The sequence below is a fragment of the Podarcis vaucheri genome (genome assembly GCF_965113315.1).
Source record: "Podarcis vaucheri genome assembly, chromosome: 8".
Taxonomy (NCBI): domain Eukaryota; kingdom Metazoa; phylum Chordata; class Lepidosauria; order Squamata; family Lacertidae; genus Podarcis; species Podarcis vaucheri.
Genome location: NC_138766.1, coordinates 64,736,609 through 64,759,319, shown reverse-complemented (window position 1 = coordinate 64,759,319; position 22,711 = coordinate 64,736,609). Strand labels below are relative to the sequence as shown.

Genomic DNA, 22,711 nt, shown 5'->3' with positions numbered 1-22,711 from the left:
TGACATTAAAGTGAGTGCCAACAACATGGGCCCATCTTTATACACACATGTGGACAGTGTGGGCAATGAGTATGTGGAATTTGCGTGTGGCATACACAACTAAAAGTATAAATACCAGCCTCTTTCCACGGCTCTTTGCCAAGGCAGTTCTTCTTTGAAGTGCAGCAAAAAAAGTCGAAGAGGATGAAATTGCTGGTGCACGCAATCACATGGCAAATAGCAAAAGAAAAACAGCATAGTTTAGAGTGGATGTGGTAGTGATTTGGACTATACACAATAAACAGTACCAAGTTCTTTAAAAAAATTGGCTGTGTATCAGAAATGAGAAATGAGGAACCTTGCCTTTTATATAGAACTCTTGAAAAACTACACCTGTGTCATTATGAAGAGACCCTGGGGAATAGATCTAACAAATGAGGGCTGTGTAAATATTGGAAAACCTCTGAAATGGCCCTGGCTTTGGTCCAATAAGTATTTTTGTCCTTTTTCTTAAGTGCTTTTCCTGGGCAAAGCCATAGTGAGCATTAATGAAAAACCTGATGTAAACATGGCAATGATGTGTTAAGTGTAAGAACAAAAAACTATTAGCTTGACTTCCTTCCCTGGAACACTCTGTCACATCTGAAGCAGCAGAAGTGATGTACCTTTCCCTAGGAACCAAGAATAGACAAAGGTGGAGGGTTGTTTTGAAAAGCACCCCTCTCCCTTTCTACCTCCACAAGTTTTTCTCCATGTCCTGGTCACTGCTTGTCTAAATGCCTGCAGCTTTCTTCCAGTGATGTAGTGGTCCAATGTTGTGGGAAGGTTGGAGAAATGTTGCTATGTCTCAACAGGTCCCTGCAGGGTCCTTTTCTCCAGTATCCTAGAGCTGCTGAATTATCATGAAAGGGGAACTTTTTAGCTACTATGTGCTCCTATGCATTTAGGAACATGGAAAATACGAGGTGCTTCAACTGCAACAGAATGGTGTGCAAATTCTGTTATGTATAATGCAACTTCACGGAAAACCCAACTCAAGTCACTCCAAAAGAAGATACTGAAGTACTCCTTTAACTTTGTGTGCACATAGAAAATAGTTTCTCTAGGTGAAAGGCAACAATGGAGATCCTTGTTAATCACTGCATTGCATCCCTAATTCTTATTATTGTATAACTGTGTTTCGAATGAGTTTCCCTGGGTCCAGCTAATATTAGTGCCATCTTGCCATGGAGAACCTAGCCCCACAAAAAACTTTGGGTTGCATTCAACTAAGTGTTACTCAAGGGAGATCCACTGAAAGCAATGGAACTCATTTAGTCATTTCAGTGGGTCTACTCCGAGCAGGACTCATTGTTTTCACTGTAACAACAAAGTAAAAAAATCTAGAAAGGTGAATGGAGAGTCATACCGTGCAAAGAAACTACTGGAGGAAGTGAGTGCTGGGATGAGTGATTTATTAGCCTTGGCAGCCATTCCTTGGCTAACATATCAAACAAGCATCCACAAAATACTGAGAAGAGATGGGCAGCCGCCACCACTGGGTTCTATTCTTATAGCATGATCTAGCCCCAACAATAACACCACAGTGGAAATGCGTCAACAGATCCATTTTCTAATAAACAAAGTCTGCATTTTAAGTGAAGGTGTCCCACATTGTTAACTGTTGGCTGGAGTATGCATGAAAAATACAATCTGTTTATTTTTAACTTTGGCGCCGCTTTATGCATTTCTTTTTAAAATAGAAAAATGCTGTATAGATGCTACAAGAGTAAATATTTAAAACAAGGAATGATGACTTATCCCAGCTAAGTGCTGGGAAGGGGAAGGAAGAGGGAAGGACAGAGTCATGGGCAATAAAGAACTCCCATTGGCTCCCATTGGATGGCTTTGACTGCGTAAGGATAGCTTGGCTAAAATTATCCATCCTTTAGTAACCTTCAGGATGAAGGTTCTCATAACCAGAACCTGTGGACATCCCATGCAGCTGAATGTCAAAAGATTCAGGACAAATAGAAGAAAGTATTTCTTCATGCAGTGCATAGGTAAATTCACTCCCACAGAAGGCAGCGATGGTCATTAGACAAATTCAAAGGGGCTTCAAACAGATTTATACATTTTGAAGCAATTAAGATGGAAATGAATGTTAAACTTCCACTAGATTTCACTAGATTTCTGGAAGCAGGGTTGACATTGTGTGAAAGCTCAAATACAATGTGGAAAAAGAATAAACTGCCTTGTGAAAGCAGCCTCAGATGTACGCTGACTGACAGTAGCTCTTCAGGGTTCAGACAGAGATCTATCCTAGGAGTTCCAGGGATTGAATCTGAGACCTTCTGCTTGCAAAACGTGTAGCTGTAACATTGAGCTATAGACCCACTCCACTGTGTCCGCAAAGTATCTTATTCAAGAAGGCCCAGAGTAATATTCAATATTCAGGAAGGTTCTGAGCAATAACTTGCATTAGGTGGTCCTGTCTAATTTTGTACCTGATGAATGCCAGTTCCAGCATTGCTGTTCTTTTCCTAATAACCTGCTTTGGCCACCCGGAGTGTATTCTTGCCTGAACAATGAATAACATAATGTGCCAATTAGATTATCATGTTCAGCTTCCGTGATCACAGGGACACTGTTCCAAGCCGTTGTTTTTCATTGCACTAGAACTCCAACTCAGGAAAAGGACTCCATCAAGACACTGCAATGCTTTGGGTTGACATTGCATGATAAGGACTGTGCTTGCTTGTATTAAATTTTCCCACTGAAACTTGAGCAACAATATGTGAAGAAAAAGTGTTGATCCGATACTCACCACATCAGTTGGCGAGCAAACCAGGCTCCCCTTTTGCTCTACCTTCTTTGCTTTGGTCTTTATATCCATTCTATATATTTCACATGCTCACAATTAGGGATGAGGGAGAAATTTGATACAGTTAACATTTAAAGGTGAATTCATATAATTCACACTTTCCAAAATAATATGTGAACCAAAACAATACGATCCTTTGAGATTTGCACGTCTCTGAATTGTGCATTGCAATTCTTCAGAAAGGTAATGCGTACAAAAATGCACATACCACATAAGCATGCATGCTCATGAAATTAGCGTCCCAAAAATGCATTATGTAAGGAGAGTTGTTTTGCAAAAGTATGTTTTGTTTGTTGTTTAGTCGTTTAGTCTTATCCAACTCTTCGTGACCCCCTGGACCAGAGCACGCCAGGCACTCCTGTCTTCCACTGCCTCCCGCAGTTTGGTCAGACTCATGTTTGTAGCTTCGAGAACACTGTCCAACCATCTCGTCCTCTGTCATCCCCTTCTCCTTGTGCCCTCAATCTTTCCCTGGAGCAGGAACTGGCAAGCCTCTCCAGTATCTCTGCCAAGAAAACTCCATGGACAAAAACAACAGCAAAAGTATGTGTGTTGGGCTAAATTGGATACAAAGCTGTGTGTCTTAGGATAAATTCACACTACTGAATTCTTATGAGGAATTTTAAAAGAAACTGAAATGTGGGGAGCTGAACTTAACAGTGAACAAAGGAGAAATGGAAAGAAACCAAAATTAACAGATTGACTAATCCCTACTCAGAGTTCCCTGCAACAGGAGATTCCACCACTTAAGGATGGCGAATCTTTCTCTTAGCACTTCAAAGGGTCGGAGATACTGCCCTTTTTATCATAAAGAGTTGCAAACTGGGGGCTCTTCCATCTTGTAATTCCCCCCCTTTGAGAGGAAGGCTTGTAGCTCAGTGATAGGACATCTGTTTTGCATGCCAAAAAAGCAAACAACCCCAGTTTCAATCTCCAGCATCTCCCGTTAGGGCTGGGTGAGACCCCTGCCTTAAACTTTGTAGACCTGCTGCCAGTCACTGTAGACAATACTGAGCTGGGTGGACCAATGGCTTGACTCAGACCACATTCACACCATACATTTAACATACAGTGGTACCTTGGTTCTCAAACTTAATCCGTTCCAGACGTCCGTTCCAAAACCAAAGTATTCCAAAACCAAGGCACACTTTCCCATAGAAGGTAATGCAAAATGGATTAATCTGTCCCAAACTTTTAAAAACAACCCCTAAAACAGCAATTTAACATGAATTTTACTAATTTTACTAACGAGACTATTGATCCATAAAATGAAAGCAATAAACAATGTGCTGCATTCGCACAATCAATCAATCAATCAATAGCTGAACTGGGTTACACAGTCACAAAAACAAAACAAAAAAGCCACAAAAATGCAAAATAAATAGCAAAAACAGACAGACTTCAGCATAACACTCAAAACGGAAGTGTGGCACTCAAATCGGAAGTGTAACACGCAAAACAGAGCATGTTTGGTTTGGCTTCCCAAAAAAGTTCGCAAACTGGGACAAATACTTCTGGGTTTGCAGTGTTTGAGTTCTAAGTTGTTTGAGTACCAAGGCTTTTGAGAACCAAGGTACCACTGCACTTTAAACAGTATGTTTGGTCTGAATGGGGCCTCAGTGTAAGTCTTCTCTGTTTTACAGCTGAAAGTCCAGAGTAAATGTGATACATCTGCTTTGAGGAGGGTTGTATTTTGAGATGTAGGCAGAGCGCAGGTAAGTTGAGAACTTTGTGACCTGTGGCAATGTGCTGTGAAAATATAACAGTGCTTTCTCTCAAATATTTTTTTTAATGATGATCTGGGAGGCTGGCTAACAGGAAAACCCATCCCCGCATGCTTCAGAGGCAGCACTTGGCCACACTTACCCAGGAAGCTTCAGGCAAGGCATTTCTGGCGCAGAATAAGTTCTTTGCTTCCAGTTCTAAAGCACCGAACATGAAAGATGAAGAGATACAAGCATGGAACAGCAACCACGTTCCAGATTTCATCTGTAACAAACTGCAAGCATGAACCAGGTGCCAAATTCGAAACTCTTTCTAATCGACTCCTTTTAAACAGGACAAGAGTTCTGTCCATTTCAAGTCCTTCTGGGTAAACTTTGCATTGTGTTAAACGTATTATAGTATTGATGGAAGTGTCATTTTAAAAAGCAACTGGAATGGTGGACCTCTATTCTGAACAGGAATTATATGCATGGATTGGGGTGGGTAACCCTATCTTGGGACCCTTCGCTTTTCCAAGAGTCTGACAAAAAAATTGACACAAAAGATCACCTCACCCCTTATTTTTCCAACCATCTTATCAGGAGGTCTCTTCCATATGATATAGGGATCAAGTCTTTATTGTGGTGAAACCTATCCTTCGTACACAACAACCCTTTTCAGTGGAAGTTTTTATCCCACTCTGCATCTATATAGCACTTGAAATTACTTAGGAAATTGTTTTGAATGGTTTTTACATATGAAAGTGTTATCATCATTGTTTTTATACAGGAAATTTCAGCATCTGTTTATTGTTGATGGTTTAATTGCGAAAGCACTTTGAGATAATGTGTGAGGAATGGAAAATGGAATTCCATTTATTTAAAAACAACAACCTGCAACTGCTGAATATCTTCATGATGGCAAACAGCCCCAGCCTCACCCTAAGCCAGACAGTAAAAGAGGGATCGGTGTGCTGGTATTCAGAGTAGTGACTGGTGTGGCAGTGCAAGGTGGGACACCACTTCTCTCCACATTTCCAAACATAGTGTGTCACTAGTACTTACCAGGGGAGAGCCGAGGCATGGAAAACTCAGTGCTTTTCAGCCTGGTGGAATCAATCCTCTGGTCTTGCTATTATGTGCCTGCCAGGTGTGCCAACTTGAATAAAATGCAGGGAGCATGTAATCTCTGCCATGCATAATCAATCACAAGATGTGCACACAGCAATGCCCATCAACTTTGGGGGGGCTGGCCCCCTCTAATATTTTTTTTTGGGGGGGCCCAAAGAGACCCAGTAGTGATGTATGGAAGTGAATGCTGGACCATAAAGAAGGCTGATCACCGAAGAATTGATGCTTTTGAATTATGGTGCTGGAGGAGACTCTTGAGAGTCCCAAGGACTGCAAGAAGATCAAACCTCTCCATTCTTAAGGAAATCAGCCCTGTGCAAAGATCTACCATTTGCCAGATAATAAATGTTGGAAATGCAAAGAAACTGAAGGTACTTTTTTTCACCTTTGGTGGATGTGCCCGAAGATTAAGGCCTTTTGGGAAATGATATATAATGAAATGAAAAAGGTACTTAAATGTACTTTCCCTAAGAAACCAGAGGCCTTCCTCTTGGGCATTGTCGGCCAATTGGTGTCAAAGAAAGATAGAACTTTCTTTATGTATGCTACAACAGCAGCAAGAATACTCATAGCAAAGTATTGGAAGACACAGGATCTACCCACCTTGGAAGAGTGGCAAATGAAGGTGATCGATTACATGGGACTGGCTGAAATGACTGACAGAATCCGAGACCAGGGGAAAGAGACGGCGGAAGAAGATTGGAAGAAATTTAAAATTTATCTTAAGAAACATTGTAAAATTAATGAATGTTAAAATGTTGTGGTTATACAAAGTAAGGGATTACAGCTGGTAAAGATTAAGTAAAAGGAAAGAAAAAGAAAAATTGGATAAAATTAAGGGGAAGGATTTGCTGAAATAAATTTGGGTATTGGAATGCAGAAAGGGGAGGTATGGGGAAGTCAATGAAGTAAGTTTAAAGAAAAAAAGGAGTTGAAATTATATGTGTTTGTTTGTTTTTGTATGTATTTATGTGTAATGTGTTTTGTGTGTACTGTATGTGTTTTTATAATTTGTGAAAATTTAATAAATATTCATATTTTAAAAAAAGGAAATCAGCCCTGAGTGCTCACTGGAAGGACAGATCCTGAAGCTGAGGCTCCAATACTTTGGCCACCTCATGAGAAGAGAAGACTCCCAGGAGAAGACCCTGATATTGGGAAAGATGGAGGGCACAAGGAGAAGGGGACGACAGAGGACAATATGGTTAGATAGTGTTCTCGAAGCTACCAGCATGAGTTTGACCAAACTGCGGGAGGCAGTGGAAGACAGGAATGCCTGGTGTCCTCTGGTCCATGGGGTCACAGAGAGTCAGACACGACTAAATGACTAAACAACAACAACAACAAAAGAGACCTTGAACCATAGGAGTTGGCTTCTATGGTGCCTACACAGCGCCAAGCTCCTCATGCCTTGCCTCTCTTACTCTCCCCCACAGTAAGTGCCATAATATTATGTTAGGAAGGAGTTTAAATGAGTTGGGGTGCCTGCAGTCAAGTGAATGTTACAGGCCTTCACCTCCTTCCATCACAGAGATTGCAGGTACTTGCTCCATAGGAAGCAGAGCCAAGAACAGCTCTGAGCTGTCCCTACATGACTTCATCTTATGAAGTCGTCCTGGAGGAAGCGGTATTATTTTCATATGTTCTTTGAAATATGTGTGAACAATAGAGAAGGCACACCCTCTGTAATAATTCCTAGAAAAAATACCAAATTAGGTTCACTCACGTTCACGTGAAACTGGAGCACAGCGTACGCTTGAATAAACCGCAAGCCGTAGCAGCCGTGTGTATTCCGGCGATGAAGACTTTGATGTATGCGCAGGAAGAATGCGCAGGGAGAATTCTGTCCCCCGCCCTTCTGTATCCTGACTTCATCACATCAGAGTCACACTGCACATCAAAGACTTGGTTGATCCATTAGAACAAAATTCACAGGTCTTTTAGTACAGCCAAACACTGTTCACAATGCAGTTGGTTAGCTTTTGAGGTTTTATTGTATTCACCCTATGAAACACATGTACACCTTTTCTCAGTTAGGAACACAAAAACAGAGGAAGCTGTCTTATACAGTGGTACCTCAGGTTACATACGCTTCAGGTTACAGACTCCGCTAACCCAGAAATAGTACCTCGGGTTAAGAACTTTGCTTCAGGATGAGAACAGAAATTGTGCTCTGGCAGCGCTTTAGCAGTGGGAGGCCCCATTAGCTAAAGTGGTGCTTCAGGTTAAGAACAGTTTCAGGTTAAGAATGGACCTCCGGAACGAATTAAGTACTTAACCCGAGGTACCACTGTACTTAGTCAGAACACTGGTCCGTGTAGCTCAGCATTGTCTACCTCAGTGGCAGTGACCCTCCAGTATTGCAGAGAGCGTTCTCATCCAGCTCTCATCCTGGAGATTTTGGGGACTGAACCTGGGACTTCCTGCATGCAAAGGAGATTCCTCTACCACTGAGCTATGGCCCTTTCCCCTGACAATTGCACATCACAGCGGGTCATCAAAACTTTCCTAAGGAAGCAGTGAAGATCAGTTATGCCAGGGACAGTATACCTCCTTTGAAGTTCACATTACCTCATCTATCTACTCAGAAATGAACCCCTCTACAATAGTGCCTGCCTGGAGATGGATGAAAGAACACAGAGAGGAGTCCAAATATAAATCACACACTGGGAAGGAGCTGTAATAATAATATAAAAAACATAATCAAATCGTATAGAATGTAAGACACACTACAAGCACTCAGATCAAGTATCCAAGTATCTCCATACTTTCTGAGGTCAATTCCAGCTGACTTACTTACTGAGCATTCTTCCTGATTTGTTTGTGAAGAGGTTATGTGAGGTTAAATCAAGTGTTTTCCCACACTTTTCCAGTGCTTTTTTCCTCATAATTCTCCTTACCGCAAAATGTTTGATGGCTGTGTGTGTAATTGTTGCACAAGAGCACCAAATCAACTTTAATTGTACGACCTAAATTCGTTGAGACGTGACTGAAGCGCACCTGAAATGTACACCCTGAGGTGCTATATCTAAGTAAACTAACATGCCAGTTCTAGTCAACGGTGAGACTTACATCTGTGTAAGCATGCATGGGATTGTGCTGCTTGTTCAGTTGATTTGAACTGGACTGAAGCACATGCTCAATGGTGTGTATTTTTACATACTGACTAAGAAGCAGAAAAAAGATTATTGTGCTCATCATATGTAATTCAAAACAAAAACAATACTAAACTGTAAAATAAAAATTTAAAACAAAACACAACAAAACATAGATTTATTGCAGCACACTGCAGGATCTGAGTTCCTCGCGTTATTTTGATCTACATTAGTTTAGGGAAGTTTTTAATGTTTGATGTTTTATCGTGTTTTTAATATTCTGTTGGCAGCCACCCAGAGTGGCTGGGGAGACCCAGCCAGATGAGCAGGATATAAATAAATTATTATATTATTATTATTATAGTAGGACACCCCAATTTAGGCGGGGACAGAAATATAGGGGAAGAAAATCTAGCAGAGCTCTGATTTTCCCCATGATACTTTTTTGAAATACCAAATGTTAAATTGTTTCCCCACCCCAAACCCTCAAATGGTGGGTGCTTCTGCCTTGCTGGTACCCTAACGATGTGCTTAGTCAGCCTATTGGCTAATCCAGCACTGTTTAGAAGTAGGTTTTTCCACTGTGGGCATGGGCACAGCCAAGGAGGGCAGGGGGTAGCTGCCCCCCAAAATCAATACAAATCTGAGGTTCTGCCCCCCTAACAAAAGCCTGCCCCCCAAACAAAATTCCTGGCTACGCCCATGAGTGTGGTGTTCATTTCGCAGAATGAATTTTCTATGGTGATCAGCTGAGCTTTCTGACACCACTTCTATTTTTGCTGTTGAAATTATAGGACTATTTGGTTATCTTCACTGTCGCTATTTATTTCTGTTGTGAACTACTTTGAGAGTTATATATATGTATGAATGAAAAGTGGTGTATATGTTTTCAAAATCTAATTCAAAAATTCAGTGTGACTTACTCCCAGGAGACTGTGTGTAGGATTGCAGCCTAAATCTCTCCTTGACAAGATATGAACTGTAGCATTAGCTGAATCATGCCCATCTGCTGAAAATTGTTCTCAGAGGTAACACTGAAGCTTTGATAAGCTGAAAATCTCAGGCATTGCTTTCAATACAGGGAAACAGTTGTGTGATCATTGATGCACAATTCTAAACCAAAAAGTTAAAGGATGTATGCAGGTCTTGAACAGAACTCTTAAGTAGTCCAATCCCACGTGTGTGGCTGAAGGTAGACCTCAAGACAACAGCTGTGTAAATGCGGAGAGAAACTATTTCTTTTATTCCCTACAGGTTTCAAGAGTAACTCTTTCTCAAGAGATAAATAAAACTTTACAAATAAATCAAGGCAGCTGGAATCCACTGATGCATGTCTAAAATAAACTGAACTATCTGCTTTACTCATCAGCCCTTAGAGATGGACAGTCCAACTGGCTCGGATAAAACAGCCTTGTAAATTGAGCTTTTGGGTTGCTTGAAGCACTCTTGACACACATACCCAGACTCATGGAAACCAATTCCCCATCCCATAACGCTGTGCTGCACATGTGAGGGGGGGTCCCCTGATCAACTTCCATCAGAAGAAAGGGTGCTAAGAAATGCAATAGTTGTTCCTAGAGCCATTTCATACATACTGCAAGTCAAGACAGGAGTCACTGGTCCTATATTTGTTTATCTGACTCTTCCTACCTAAAATAAAAATGTTGCATTTATGTCTATTAAGTGTTACACAGGTTTCACTTTTTCTTTTCTTCTTCTTTTATATACCAGTATGTCATTCAAAATATTGGTTTTCAGCAATAAAACAGAAAACTAGACAATAAAAACAATGGGAAGGCATCAATTAACCATTGTGGGTGGGTGTGTTCTTAATTGCCTGGCTGAACAGAAAATTTTTCAGCATTTAAAAGTTGGCACAGAAAGCACATGCTTTTAAGAGACTCCCATCCATCTTGCAGTTCCTTCCCCTCAAATATTTCTACTCAAAGGATTGCAATAGCTTGTCTTTAAACTTGTTGAAGTCAGTTTCCCTAAAATATAACTATAATACCTGGATATTTATTTATTTAATGTTATTTAATGTCAAAATAAGGTATCTTCCGAATCAGCTGCTAGCTTACCAAGAGTATGTCAGTTATGTTAAACAAGTGTAAAGTACTCCTAAAGGACTCGGTTATCTGATAATACCATATGGCAGTGGGAGGATTTAGAAGCAAATATACCATTTGGGTAGATATTTTTAGCACTTCAAAAACCATAGGAAGGTTTTGAATTTGAGAGTTAGTGTTGTGATCTATTTCACTAGAACCAGCAAAACCTACATTCAACACAAAGTATTGGCACTTATGTCTTAGCTTGTGAGCTGCATCTTATCCCTTTGAACTTTATTCCAACGCACGGCAAAGCTTCCATGACGATAGGTTGGGGGGAAAACACAGGCAAACTGAATGCAATATATAGGCTTTATGTCATCTCTTGCATCTTTTGCAACAGTGCCTTGCAAAAGATGGAATGCCTTGGCACACAACAATTATTTTCCTTATGGACAGTACGTGTAGAGTAAAATGGGGCAGGGATGATGCTAAAGGATATTAAGGAAGTGCAAGGAGGCAAGGAGATAGGCAGGTATGGAACACAAGAATCCTGGGATGGGGAGTTGGAGACCTACACACAAACACCATGAATGGCAGTTTATAGGAACCATGTGAGAGGCAGATTTAGGGCAGCGTAACTGGTTCCGCCGCACTAGATGCTGAGCCTTGGGGATCTCACAACTACGACGTCGTGAATTGAGTGGAATGGAAGGCGAAAGGTGGGGATGCTGAATCTTGGGTTCATACCTGCTGAGATTTGAAAGACCAATGTCCTCAACATAGCTTCATCATGAAGCTTCATCATAGAGGACGTTTTACTGGAATCCTTCTTGGATCTCTTGAGGCCCATAAAATCATTGAGTCAATATAAAGGGTGACATATGGATATTTCACTTAGGGCAGCCTTCCCCAGTCAGGTGCCATTCAAATGTTGTTGGACTGCATCTCTCACCATCCCTTAAAATTGGTTGTGCTAGGTGGGAATGTTGCAAGTTGTAGTAGTCTAAAACATTTATAGGCAGCAAGTTTGGGAAGGCTCATTTAGGGTGAGCTTTTTCAGTTACAGCTTACTACCTAGAGTTTGTTCTGCCCCGGGACAAAAATGACTTCAAAGTAAATGAGTATGGCAAATTATAGTATAGAAAGAAATTATCTATATATTGTCTAGAAGCTAAGAAAACCTTCTACAGACTATAACAGGAATGAGGAACCCACAGCCCTGCAGATGTTCTCGGACTGCAACTCCCATTGGCTCAGCTAACCCAACCAATGGTCAGGGATTATGGAAGTTGTATCCCAACATCTGAAGGATTGTAGGCTACCAATCTTTGGTCTTCCAGTGCCATGCTATTTTCCTTTAAGACTGCATGTGTAAACACACTTGCTAAGACATAAGTATTATAGAAGTTGAACCGAGTTCAAAGAAACCATGCTATAAATGTGCCTAGACAGAATACACCTTAACTAGTAACTAATCACTTCTTCTCACAGCTAATCTAACTAGAGTTTCCAGAATTTCTTCAACTGAGGAGAATTCTAAAAATTACAATACAGTGGCAATATTCCTACTATTTCCTACTTCACTGTGGTGGCACCTACGCTCTGGGATGCCATTATTGAGAAGAATCAACAGTAGCATGCTTCCAAAACATTACTGAAAACACGCCTCTATATCCAGATGTTTGCTGATCGCCAGCACTAGATTCTACCATCCTATATTTCTTGATCCAGTAGTGATGTATGGAAGTGAGAGCTGGACCATAAAGAAGGCTGATCGCTGAAGAATTGATGCTTTTGAATTATGGTGCTGGAGGAGACTCTTGAGAGTCCCATGGACTGCAAGAAGACCAAATGTATCCATGGGGTCATGAAGAGTCGGACACAACTAAACGACTAAACAACAACAACAAATATTTCTTGATCTTCTGATATTTGCTCTTTTCTGAAATGTTTTTGAACTATGTTTTTATGTTTGATATTTATTTATTTCTTAATAGCAAAGTGGATTAAAAATATTTGAAAATAAGTAAAAACTCATGAAATTTTCAAATTTAATAGCTCTCAGTAGTTACATCAAGGACTTGAAATTTAATTGTGTACAGTACAGATTCTTCCAAGATGCTTAAAAAAAACCTGGGGGCAGGGAGAAGGAATACAGATGAGAAATATGGAGTGTAGATCAGCTTTGTTCCTGGAACTAAGCTGTCCATCATAAAGCTCCGCATCCAAAATAGAAGCCAGCATCTTCATGCTTTCTGGTAGACGCGAGTACATTTGGCACTATTCATGACACATTCCTGCAAAACAAAGAACGTTCATTCATCAGTCTCTCTCTCCAGATCACTAGGGAATAGAGCAATGTAGATAGACACTTAGTATGCCTGAATTATGTTGCATTCCAGCTATTGTGTACAATTTTGGCTACGAAATCAGGGGAAAATTCCACTTACCACAATGAGTTTCCCATCTACTATCTTTCTGGTTATCGTTGTTTCTTTGCCATCCCACTCCTGGTGCTGGGTCAATACATTATTATCATCTAAGGTGATAAGGGTCTGAAAAAGAATACAGAAATCTGGTACTTAGCATCTTAGTGAATTTATTCCAAAACTGCTCTGTCCCAAGACAGTGCAGTAATAGTTAGTGTGCCTCTGATCTTGCATTGGTGTGCATAACTAAAGGCCAAACTAGATGTGATGTGTCCATGAAATTAGAATATTTTTAATTAGAACTGCATGAATAGCTTTTCAAAAGTAAATAAAAGCACAGGGAGGGAAGAGGGAACTCCTGATTGGGAACCAGGTAGGAAGGCGTTAAAGTCTTTCACCTTAGCTACAGTTCTTTCCAATGGGTGCTTGCCCTCTCCCAGTGCCAGTAGGTGCAGGATACCAATCCAGATTAGGCTCACAGCAAAGCCTGAAGCTTTCCTCTGCCAGAGTCCCAATCTGGAATCAGCCCCCCATGCTGACATATATATATATATATATATATATATATATATATATATATATATATATATAATTAATGCAATTAGCAATTGTGCAAAGGGTGCTATGTCTAGTTTCGTCCTAAGGAGTAAACCCATGCAAATGCTACCAGAGAAGTACTTGCCCCTTTAATTAAAGAAGGTGAACAGAGATTACTATTTTGTCTGAGTGATAAGATATTTTGCAGAGGGCATGCCATTACATGGATAGTCTGATAGTCTGATTACGTTCAGCATAGGCCTATGCACCAAAGGGGAAATTATCATGCTCCTGCTTTGCCAGATTTATAACTGGGTGTGGAAAGTGTCTTACCAAAACAAAGGAGATAGAATTCAACTATTATATATACACATGCCAAATTAAGCATGTCCAGGAACCCTAGAGCTCTCCCACTTTATGTATCTTTTTAAAGAAAACAATATGCCCACCCGCCAGATCCCCACCCACTCCAAATTCCTCAACAGAAATTCTCCAGAAAGCTGAAGTGCTGCCTTCATCCAAGAAACCCCTACCCCAATGGCTGACCAGTTATTTCTCCCATGAAGGCAAGAACAATAAATAGCTATCAGAAACACAGGCATTTGCACAAATTCTAATTGTGCAGACAACTAAAAAGCAGTAACTTTTAGACTGAAGAGTCTGTGGAAAATAAAGACTGAAACGTGGATTCTCTATGCTGTCATGTACTTTTCTCTGTAAATTTTTGTCTGAAGTTTGATACTGCCAAGAAGGATCAGGACACGCCTAGTTTTGTCCTCCAGGCAGAAAATTAAAATGACGCCTAACAGACATGTTAAATGAAATGCTTGCACAACTTCTAATCATTTCAATGGACCTTCCCAGTTGAGAAAGATTAGTCCATTACCTGGTTTGCACGACACAGGAAGTCAAACTATGGCTTAGCAACACCATGTGAATGTGCTGGCTCCCAGAAAGGAACTCACAGCCACTATGCTCCTTGGCAGTCTCTCTTACTCGTACACTAAACTGTGGTTAGCAAGGAGAAAGCTGGGTTCGGACAACATACTAAGAGAAACTTTGGCTTAGTGAAGTGAAGAAGGAAGAGAAACTGGGAAGGAGCAAATGGCTACACAAGGTCTTGTCTGGATGCTGTGCACATTCATGCACTCCCAGTGTCAAAGTTTGGCTTACCATGACATGTGAATGAAGTCGGTGCCTCCTACTTTGCCACCCTTAAGAACCCCCAAATATGACACATTCCTTACTTTGCCTAATGAAAAAGACCCCTCAGATCACACAATTAATAGTCTCAATGTCCCATGGGTCTGGGAGAGGAATATTTTTGCCCCCTTTTCTCTTGCTTTAAAGAGGTACAGTGGAACCTCGGTTCCCGAACGCCGAAATCTCAGAAGTAAATGCTTCTGTTTTCTAAGGTTTTTTTTGGAACCCGAACATGCGACATGGCTTCTGCTGAGTGCAAGACGCTCTTGCAACCAATGGAAACCTCCCCCTTGGTTTTTTAATGTTTTAGAAGCCAAACTGGCTTCTGGAATGGATTTCATTTGAGAACTGAGGTACCACTGTAACAGAGTGGGCTGTGTGATGGCTTGCATACGGTAAAAAGCTTTGTAGGATGCAACATGCAATTAAGACTGTCTCCTGGAATCCCCTTTCACGTAGCACTTTCACAAAGGGATGTGCAGAACCAGTTTGGGAGACGATACTGTAATTGTAGTATTGCAATTGGAGATTAAGGAAAGGTCCTGGCAAATCACCATTATTCTTATAGGTTATTTGCATAAGATTATGCTCCGGTTACTGTAATCTGAGGGGAATTCCCATCCTCCAAAACGTGCAGAAGCAAGATGCTTGTCAGAAATCACACAACGTGGCACCTTAACGCATATGGCCATGAAAAGAGCTCCAGGAACTTGTTGTACCTGTTTGGTGAAGAAGCCTACTGAAGGGATCATCAGCTGGCAGGCATCCAAAAGGGAGAGCTCCTTAGCCTTAACCACAGACATGACACTCCCAAGAAAAAGCCAATGAATCATTCAGGCAGGGCTTTTGACCTGACTGTTCTGAGGTGTGCAGATATGAATCAAATCCCACTATTCCATTGCAACACGTTCTTTTGCTACCAGAATTTACAAAATGGGACCATCATTAAGATTGCATGGATTTCCCAAAATTAAAAAAGTAGCTGCACTAAGAACAGTAAAAAGTTGCAGGTAGTCATTTGAATCCATTAGGGAACAAATTCAGCTTGCTTTGACATTTTAGTAGGGATTGTACTACTTCAGCTGAGAAACACGTCCCCCCCCCCCCAGCTTGAAAGGCCATAGATTGTTTAATTGCTTTTATTTGATATTAACCACTGTTTAGCATATCATTCAAACACAATTAAGCTGCAGATAATCTTAGCTATAGGTTAGCTGAAACAATCCATCTTCAAAACATAGTTTATGAAGATGGCTTGGTTCATCCAACTGTAATTAAGATTTGCCACAGTTTAGGGTTTTGTTAAGTGTGTTGATCTAGCTTTCACTCTCTTGTAGTCTTTGTGGGGCTCTTTACCTGCTTGTGGTGCTCAGTTCCATGTACTGGCTGGGATGTGGAGATATGAATTACCACATCACAGCAGTGTTTTGCCAGCTGCAGTGGCTTCCAGGCCATATCTGGGCTCAATCCAAAGGGGCTAATTTTGACCCTGAAAGCCCTTCCATGGTTTAGGACTAGCCTACCTGCCTGTGTCCACATGTGCCTGCCTATAGTTAAGTTCTGCAGCACAGACCTGCCTTTGCCATTTGGCAGTTATCCCTCTCACCACAGAAAGGCCTTCTCAGTTGTGGCATCCTGACTCTGGAACTGTTTATTTATTCATTGCACTTATATTCCACCTCCAATGAACTCAATGTGGTGCACATAGTTCTCCCCAAATTTTAATCCCCACAAGAGCCCTGTGAAGTAGGTTAGGCAGTGACTAGCCCAAGGTCACCCAGTGATCCTCTTCATTGCTAAGCGGGAACTCTAGACTTCCAGGTCTGGTCTGACACTCTAACCACTACGCTGCACATCCCTTCATGGGGAGGCTTGATGCCAGGCTCACCTAGCTTGATGCCATTTTAGGTATCAAATACTTTTTTGATTTTCAAAGGTAAGGTTCCAATCCTGTATCTACTTACCTGGGAGTAAGCCCCAGCGGGGCCTACATCTGGGCAGACATGTACAGGAAACTACTGTTAGTTTGGTTATTATTTTCAAATTGCTGCTTTATGTTTGCGGCTGGATTTTTTTGCTTTATCTTGAAACTTTGTAAGTTGTTCTGAGAACAGGTTTGAAGGGCGAGGTACACAAAAGAAAAAAGGAAGAGAAGGCAAATAACCACAGAAAGCTCACACACTTCCAGCATTCCCCCAAGATGATTTTGCATCATTAACGGTGGCTAATCTACAACAGAAGCAAAAAATTCCCAAACAGTACTACGGGAACCAAAGGCAATGACTGACAAACCAAACGCAATACCATGCTGATTCATGAGGAAATTTACCTCAGCAGTGATGCAACTGTGCACCACTTGAACCACAGTGATTGGTATCATTCAGTGTTACAACACGCATTGATGGGAGTAACTTGTTCACCTAACAGAAATCAGAAGAGTTCAGGGAGTTGCATCAGCTTCTTCCTGTAGGGGTGTTCACATGCTATATTCAACGTGGGTCCAATGTGTGTGGCTAAACACGTGTACAGTTAGTGACTGTGAATGTTCAACAAAGTACAGTATGTGACCTGTGTACCCAATGGCCGAGCTGTAGAAATCAACAAACACACACGCTTTCACACATAAATGTGCACATGTGAGGAGACGGGTTGTACTTATGAGCAGTGTGAACATGTGACTGTTCAGTACATGCCCTCTCTGGACGATCGCTTCATTTACCTGAGTTTTTCGGCCATCTAGCGTCTCCTCATTGAACTTCTCGCCCAATTTGAAACTGAATTCTGATGTTTTGAATGTGCTTTCTGTTTTCACATGGAATGTGTCTCCATCTTTGGTGATGATAACGTCTGGCTTTGCCATGCTGCCCATCTTCCTCATGGCCACGCCCACACCTGCAGAAAAGAGAAAGGCAAGGGACCTGTCAGATCGGTTCAGCCAAGAAGAGTCATTATGCAATAACACACATATACACATGCACACAAAAGATTACCTAACTGTTTAAATTACCCAGCGTGGGGAAGGAGAACTCCAGTGACTCAGCTGAAGTGTTGAAGCATCTCAGGTTAATCAGAAGCTTATTATAACTACTCCACTTTCGTTCTGCCTTACAGGAGTAACAGGTCTTTTTGTAAGACTTCAGCATATTAGCAAATGACTTCTGCCCCAGATACAAATAATTAAATTATATCACATTGGCATTTAGAAAGGGAAATCAATGAAATCAGGCAAAAAAGTACCCATTGCTCTGCAGAAAAATTAGAAATAAATTGTGTCATGTCACAACTCTCGCCTTGCTCCTCCTCCAGTGCTATCTATCTGAGACTTTCTGGAGAGAAGTAAACAACAACAACCCAGAACACTATGTTTACAAATACAGTCATTCATGTAGGCCACTGGGGGTGGAAAGTGTGACCTTCCAGATGTCATTGGACTTCAGCTTCCATCAGCCCCAGCCAGCATGACCAATGGTTAGGGATGCTGGAGTTGCAGTCTGGAAATATAGAATCACAGAACTGTTGAGTTGGAAGGGACCCTAAGGTTAATCTAGTCCAATCCCCTGCAATGCAATATCTGAAGGAGCCCAACTTCTCCCTCACTGCTTTAGCCTAACTACTGAAATCACCAGGAATATAACAACAGCAGCAATAACAGTTTGCAGGACATATGATCATTAAGGAGAAGCTTGTATTCTCTTAATGAGTGGATAGCCAAACTGCAGAGCTCACATTTCCATTCTCTGGAGATAGACTTGGACCTCATCTAGATTATTGTTGTGCATTTTAAGACTCAATTCATGTTCTGTTTCTGGAATGGGGACTAGGCTATACATATATTTTTAAGTGGGATAATTCATTGTAGTGTCATGGCAATTGTTTCATTGCCACAAGTATTTCAGCTCACCACATGAAACAATCCCCCTCTCCTCTTGCCACACACCGTTCTGGGGTTTTTTCTGACTCTCCTGAGCCAAACTGGGAGACCACAAGAGGGGAGTGGACTGCATTGCACTAGTGGAAGTTATTGCATTGAGCTTCTGCTAGCAGGAACCATTAGGTGAACTGAGCCCAGAACAGAGAAATAAAAGGTTTCCTGCACCAGTACTGTAATCCTTAAGCCTTTACTGCAAAGACTATAAAGGTTGCTTTACACATGCTTATTCACCACTTGATGGATGCAACCTTCATTGATAACATCACAGAAAGGTTGTATGGCAACTCGAAGCACAATGCTTTTCAGCAGTCAGCAAACCTTCATGAACCGAGTAAACGGGCAATGAGAAATCAAGAGGTGCAGCAAATCCACGCACACATACTCTCTCTCTCTCCCAGACACTACTAGTATATCGAAGGGGGCCTCTCTATCTCCTGGGTTGACACTGAAAGACCAAAACATTTGGAATGCTCTTTAGATTCAATGTAGTGCATAACAGCCCCATGCCAACTAAAGTATATAATGGACTAACATCATGATTGTCTCCATTCACTGGGCACAAGAACCCAGTTAACCCCATGTGTGAAATAATGAGTGTGTCAACTGTGAGGCTAGTTCAGGCCTGTCAACTGCAGCTCCACAAGCAAAATGCAACACACCCGTGCTTAACAATTCCCCAAACAAGCCACATCATGCCCCAGTGATACATTTTCCCTATTCTTTCTTGTGCAATTACATTTACATCTTCAAAAAGCAAGGATCTAGTCCTTAAGGATGCAGAAATAGATATGGGGTGACATACAGGTTAGGAATGGGATTTATGCACTGTTCATAACTCTTTGCCACTACCCAGGAAGATCAGAAGCTGAATATTATTTTTACATACAATGTGTAAATACAAGTAAGTTGTGTTTCATCTGCATCGTTTAAATGGATCACAGGATTCTGCTTGTTCTGCAAAAGCTTGGATACTAACACCGAGTTTAGAACAGAATATACACAGCCCTATTCAAGAGTCATCTGTGGACTTGGATTGCATTTTAGTGAAATTAATCCACAAGGATAGAAAGAAGAAAGGTTCTAACATAACAGCCGGATGTTAATTCAGATATCTGTTATTCTTTCCAGTTTCAGCCTCAGCTGGAGACTCTAAACACACTGTAACTTGGCAGATCTATCAATGCAGCCCCAAACTATTCACCCCTAATTAGGTTAGTGTTCCGTTCAATTTGTCTGGTAAAGTAATAATACTGAATATGAGATCACTGTGGTACATTTTATCCTCCTGTGCACGGTCACAGGAAGTTTGCTCATCCTGGCATTTTTTCCAGTCCGTGCAGTGAGACAACCAAAGCCAAACATTTAGATTTCACATAAAAGATCAAGCCAGTGCACAACATTAAATATCATAAAAACAATACTATATAATTGCAAGAATGACCGGCTTGTTTAAAAAAAGAAAATCAAATTAAATTTCATTAAGAGCATCATATTCTGTTATAATGAGCATTCATCCCCACTGTATGGTTTCTTCTTGCACCAGCAATATCCAAATGCATTGTAATAAGAAGTGTAAGCTGTGTTACAGGAGTTCTGAAGGTTTCTGCCATCTGCCCTCCTTTCTGACTCAGGTGAAATCCCTGGGAAAGTGCCATTCTGCTTATATGAGAGGTCTCCCTCTCCTTCCCATTGCCCCCAGCTATTCTTCTATCCCCCCACCCCACTCCGAGTTTTTCATATGTTGTTTTAAGCAGATGGTTTGGTATATGTACACACACACACACATACACCACACACTGCAGCTCAATATCATGTTTGAAACAATATCCATTTGTATTTGTGTGCCTGTTACTAAAAGGCAAGCCTGAGAATGCCTCCGCAGACCTTGGACAGAGCATTCAGCCTCTCAGGAGCTGAGAAAATGAGACACACAAAAGCTCCTAAGCCCAGCTCCCCACAGGAGAGACAGATATGTGCTTCCAGGAAAGGAAAAATTAATTCCTGTTCCCTCTTCATAATCCTCCACTCCTAATCAAGCCAGACACACCACATGTGCACATAGTAGAAAGAAATAGGACTGTGTCTACTCCAGTTTGACAAATACGAGAAAGGCATGACAATTCACAAAACCCAAAGAATTGCAGTGCACAAAATGTGCATCACACAGACACTGCTCCCCTTACACAAATCATAGAGAAGAACTTTGAAGTAATTCACTTAATCCAAAGCAGCCATTTTAAAGAATATGCCACTATTTAAGCAGTGCTTTGGGGGGGGTGTTAAAAAAAGCTTTTGGTTGCAATGCTACATTTATTTATTACAGATGCACAAAGTCACTGCATCCAAGAGGGCTACGTCCATGTAAATAGCAAGGTTGCAGTCAGCATCTTGGATGTAAAAATAAAAATGCACACACTACTAGCACTACTGTTCTTGTGATAGGATTTGCCCAGCTCATTTATGGATTGGCTTACTTTTCAATCCTGCACTATTTGCCCTCCCCCCCTTGCTTTCCCCCCAAATTTTGCCCAATGAAAGGAGGGGATCTCTAGTTCTGCTTCTCTGTTGTCATAAAATATCCTCATCATTTTAAACGGAATCCCCTTAAATTCTTACTCCCCCCCCCCCGCCAGTTCTCCCCATCCATTCCCTGCTCCTTACCCAACTGCTTCATATACTCCTCAAAGCCGTCGCTGGAGACCAAGCGCCACCTGCCCAAGAAAGCCTCTGGGTTCGCCATTGCGCTGCGTTTGGATGGAGCTGTCCCGGCTGACGACCAAGAGAGAGGCTTTGGGAAGAGCGGCTGCAGGGGAGGGGGGAGGCCGGGGACGTCTTTATATAGATGTCCTGAGCATGTGCTGCCGCCAGGGGACCAATCGGGAGGGCTGACGTCACGGGTGCCGGCTCCCAACCGCGAGGACGCTGCCGGCGGTGCGCTCCAGCTCCTCGCCGAATGATTGGGCTGCGCGGCCCAAGGGCGCGAGGCGGAGGGTCCAGTGCTTCAGCTCTCTCGCTGCGGGGCGAGGCCTTCGTGACCGCGAGGCAACCCGCGGCGGGGAAGCCGGGACGCCGGACGCCTCTACTTGCGTTTATCTCACCCTCGTCTCGCTGCACAGCGCGCTGCCCGGACGGCGCGCGCCAGAAGCCGGTCTCCAGCAGCAACCCCCGCGCGCCAAGGCTACTCGCAAAGCGCCCTGAAGGAGTCGCCACCCCCAAAGCCACAGTGGGGTGACGCCTCTCCTTAGGAGGGTCCCCTCAGGTGGAGGAGCATTGTGCGCAGGGGGCGGGCGTGGAGCGCCTTTCCAGCTCTGGGCAACTGCAGGGGGGCCCGGGCACGTGTCGGCGGGGGCGGGCAGGGCAAGTCTCCTCAGCCCAGCAACTCCCTCAGGACCGCGTTGAACGTCCACGCCGGCATTGCCTCAACTCCTTCCTGGTTTTGTTCCTTGACTGTTGCATTTGCACCCCACTTGTCCTCCAAGCAGCTCAAGCTGAACTTTAGGGTTCCTCCTTTTGGCCTTGCAACAACCCTGTAAAGTAGGTCAGGCTGAGAGAGGGCCCAAGGCTACTCAGGTAAGCTGCTGTGGGGATTTGAACCCTGGGCTCCCCTCCCAGGTTCCCCCGTCCAGCATTCTAACCACTACACTACCCTGACAATGTGACATTTTTAGTTGGTCCTGATAGTGCTGCCCCAGGGACACTGATGGTCTAAACCACTGAGCCTCTTGGGTTTGCCAATCGGAAGGTCGGTGGTTCAAATCCTCACGACGGAGTGAGCTCCCGTTGCAC

General features: G+C 42.3%; 2 protein-coding genes across 2 annotated transcripts in view; both read right to left on the bottom strand.

Annotated features, from left to right (window-relative positions):
- The window catches only part of LOC309538458 (myelin P2 protein-like), a 94,998-nt gene that overhangs the window by 67,190 nt on the left and 5,097 nt on the right, over nt 1-22,711 (bottom strand). The gene's annotated exons all lie outside the window — the stretch shown is intronic.
- LOC309538456 (fatty acid-binding protein 5-like) lies at nt 12,863-21,746 on the bottom strand. The gene is made up of 4 exons (XM_082234070.1): nt 21,587-21,746; nt 17,714-17,886; nt 13,276-13,380; nt 12,863-13,122 (listed from the first exon to the last, which is right to left on the bottom strand). Exons 1-4 carry the CDS (start codon nt 21,663-21,665, stop codon nt 13,072-13,074), a joined length of 408 nt encoding a protein of 135 aa, XP_082090196.1. The 5' UTR covers nt 21,666-21,746; the 3' UTR covers nt 12,863-13,071.

What these genes read in the sequence shown, in the direction of transcription:
- LOC309538456 (XM_082234070.1), bottom strand. Translation starts at nt 21,665, where the DNA reads ATGGCGAACCCAGAGGCTTTCTTGGGCAGGTGGCGCTTGGTCTCCAGC. An exon ending in TAGATGGCCGAAAAACTCAG is followed by an intron (nt 13,381 to 17,713) that starts GTAAATGAAGCG and finishes ATTCTTTTTCAG; the next exon opens with ACCCTTATCACCTTAGATGA. An exon ending in TAGATGGGAAACTCATTGTG is followed by an intron (nt 13,123 to 13,275) that starts GTAAGTGGAATT and finishes TTTGTTTTGCAG; the next exon opens with GAATGTGTCATGAATAGTGC.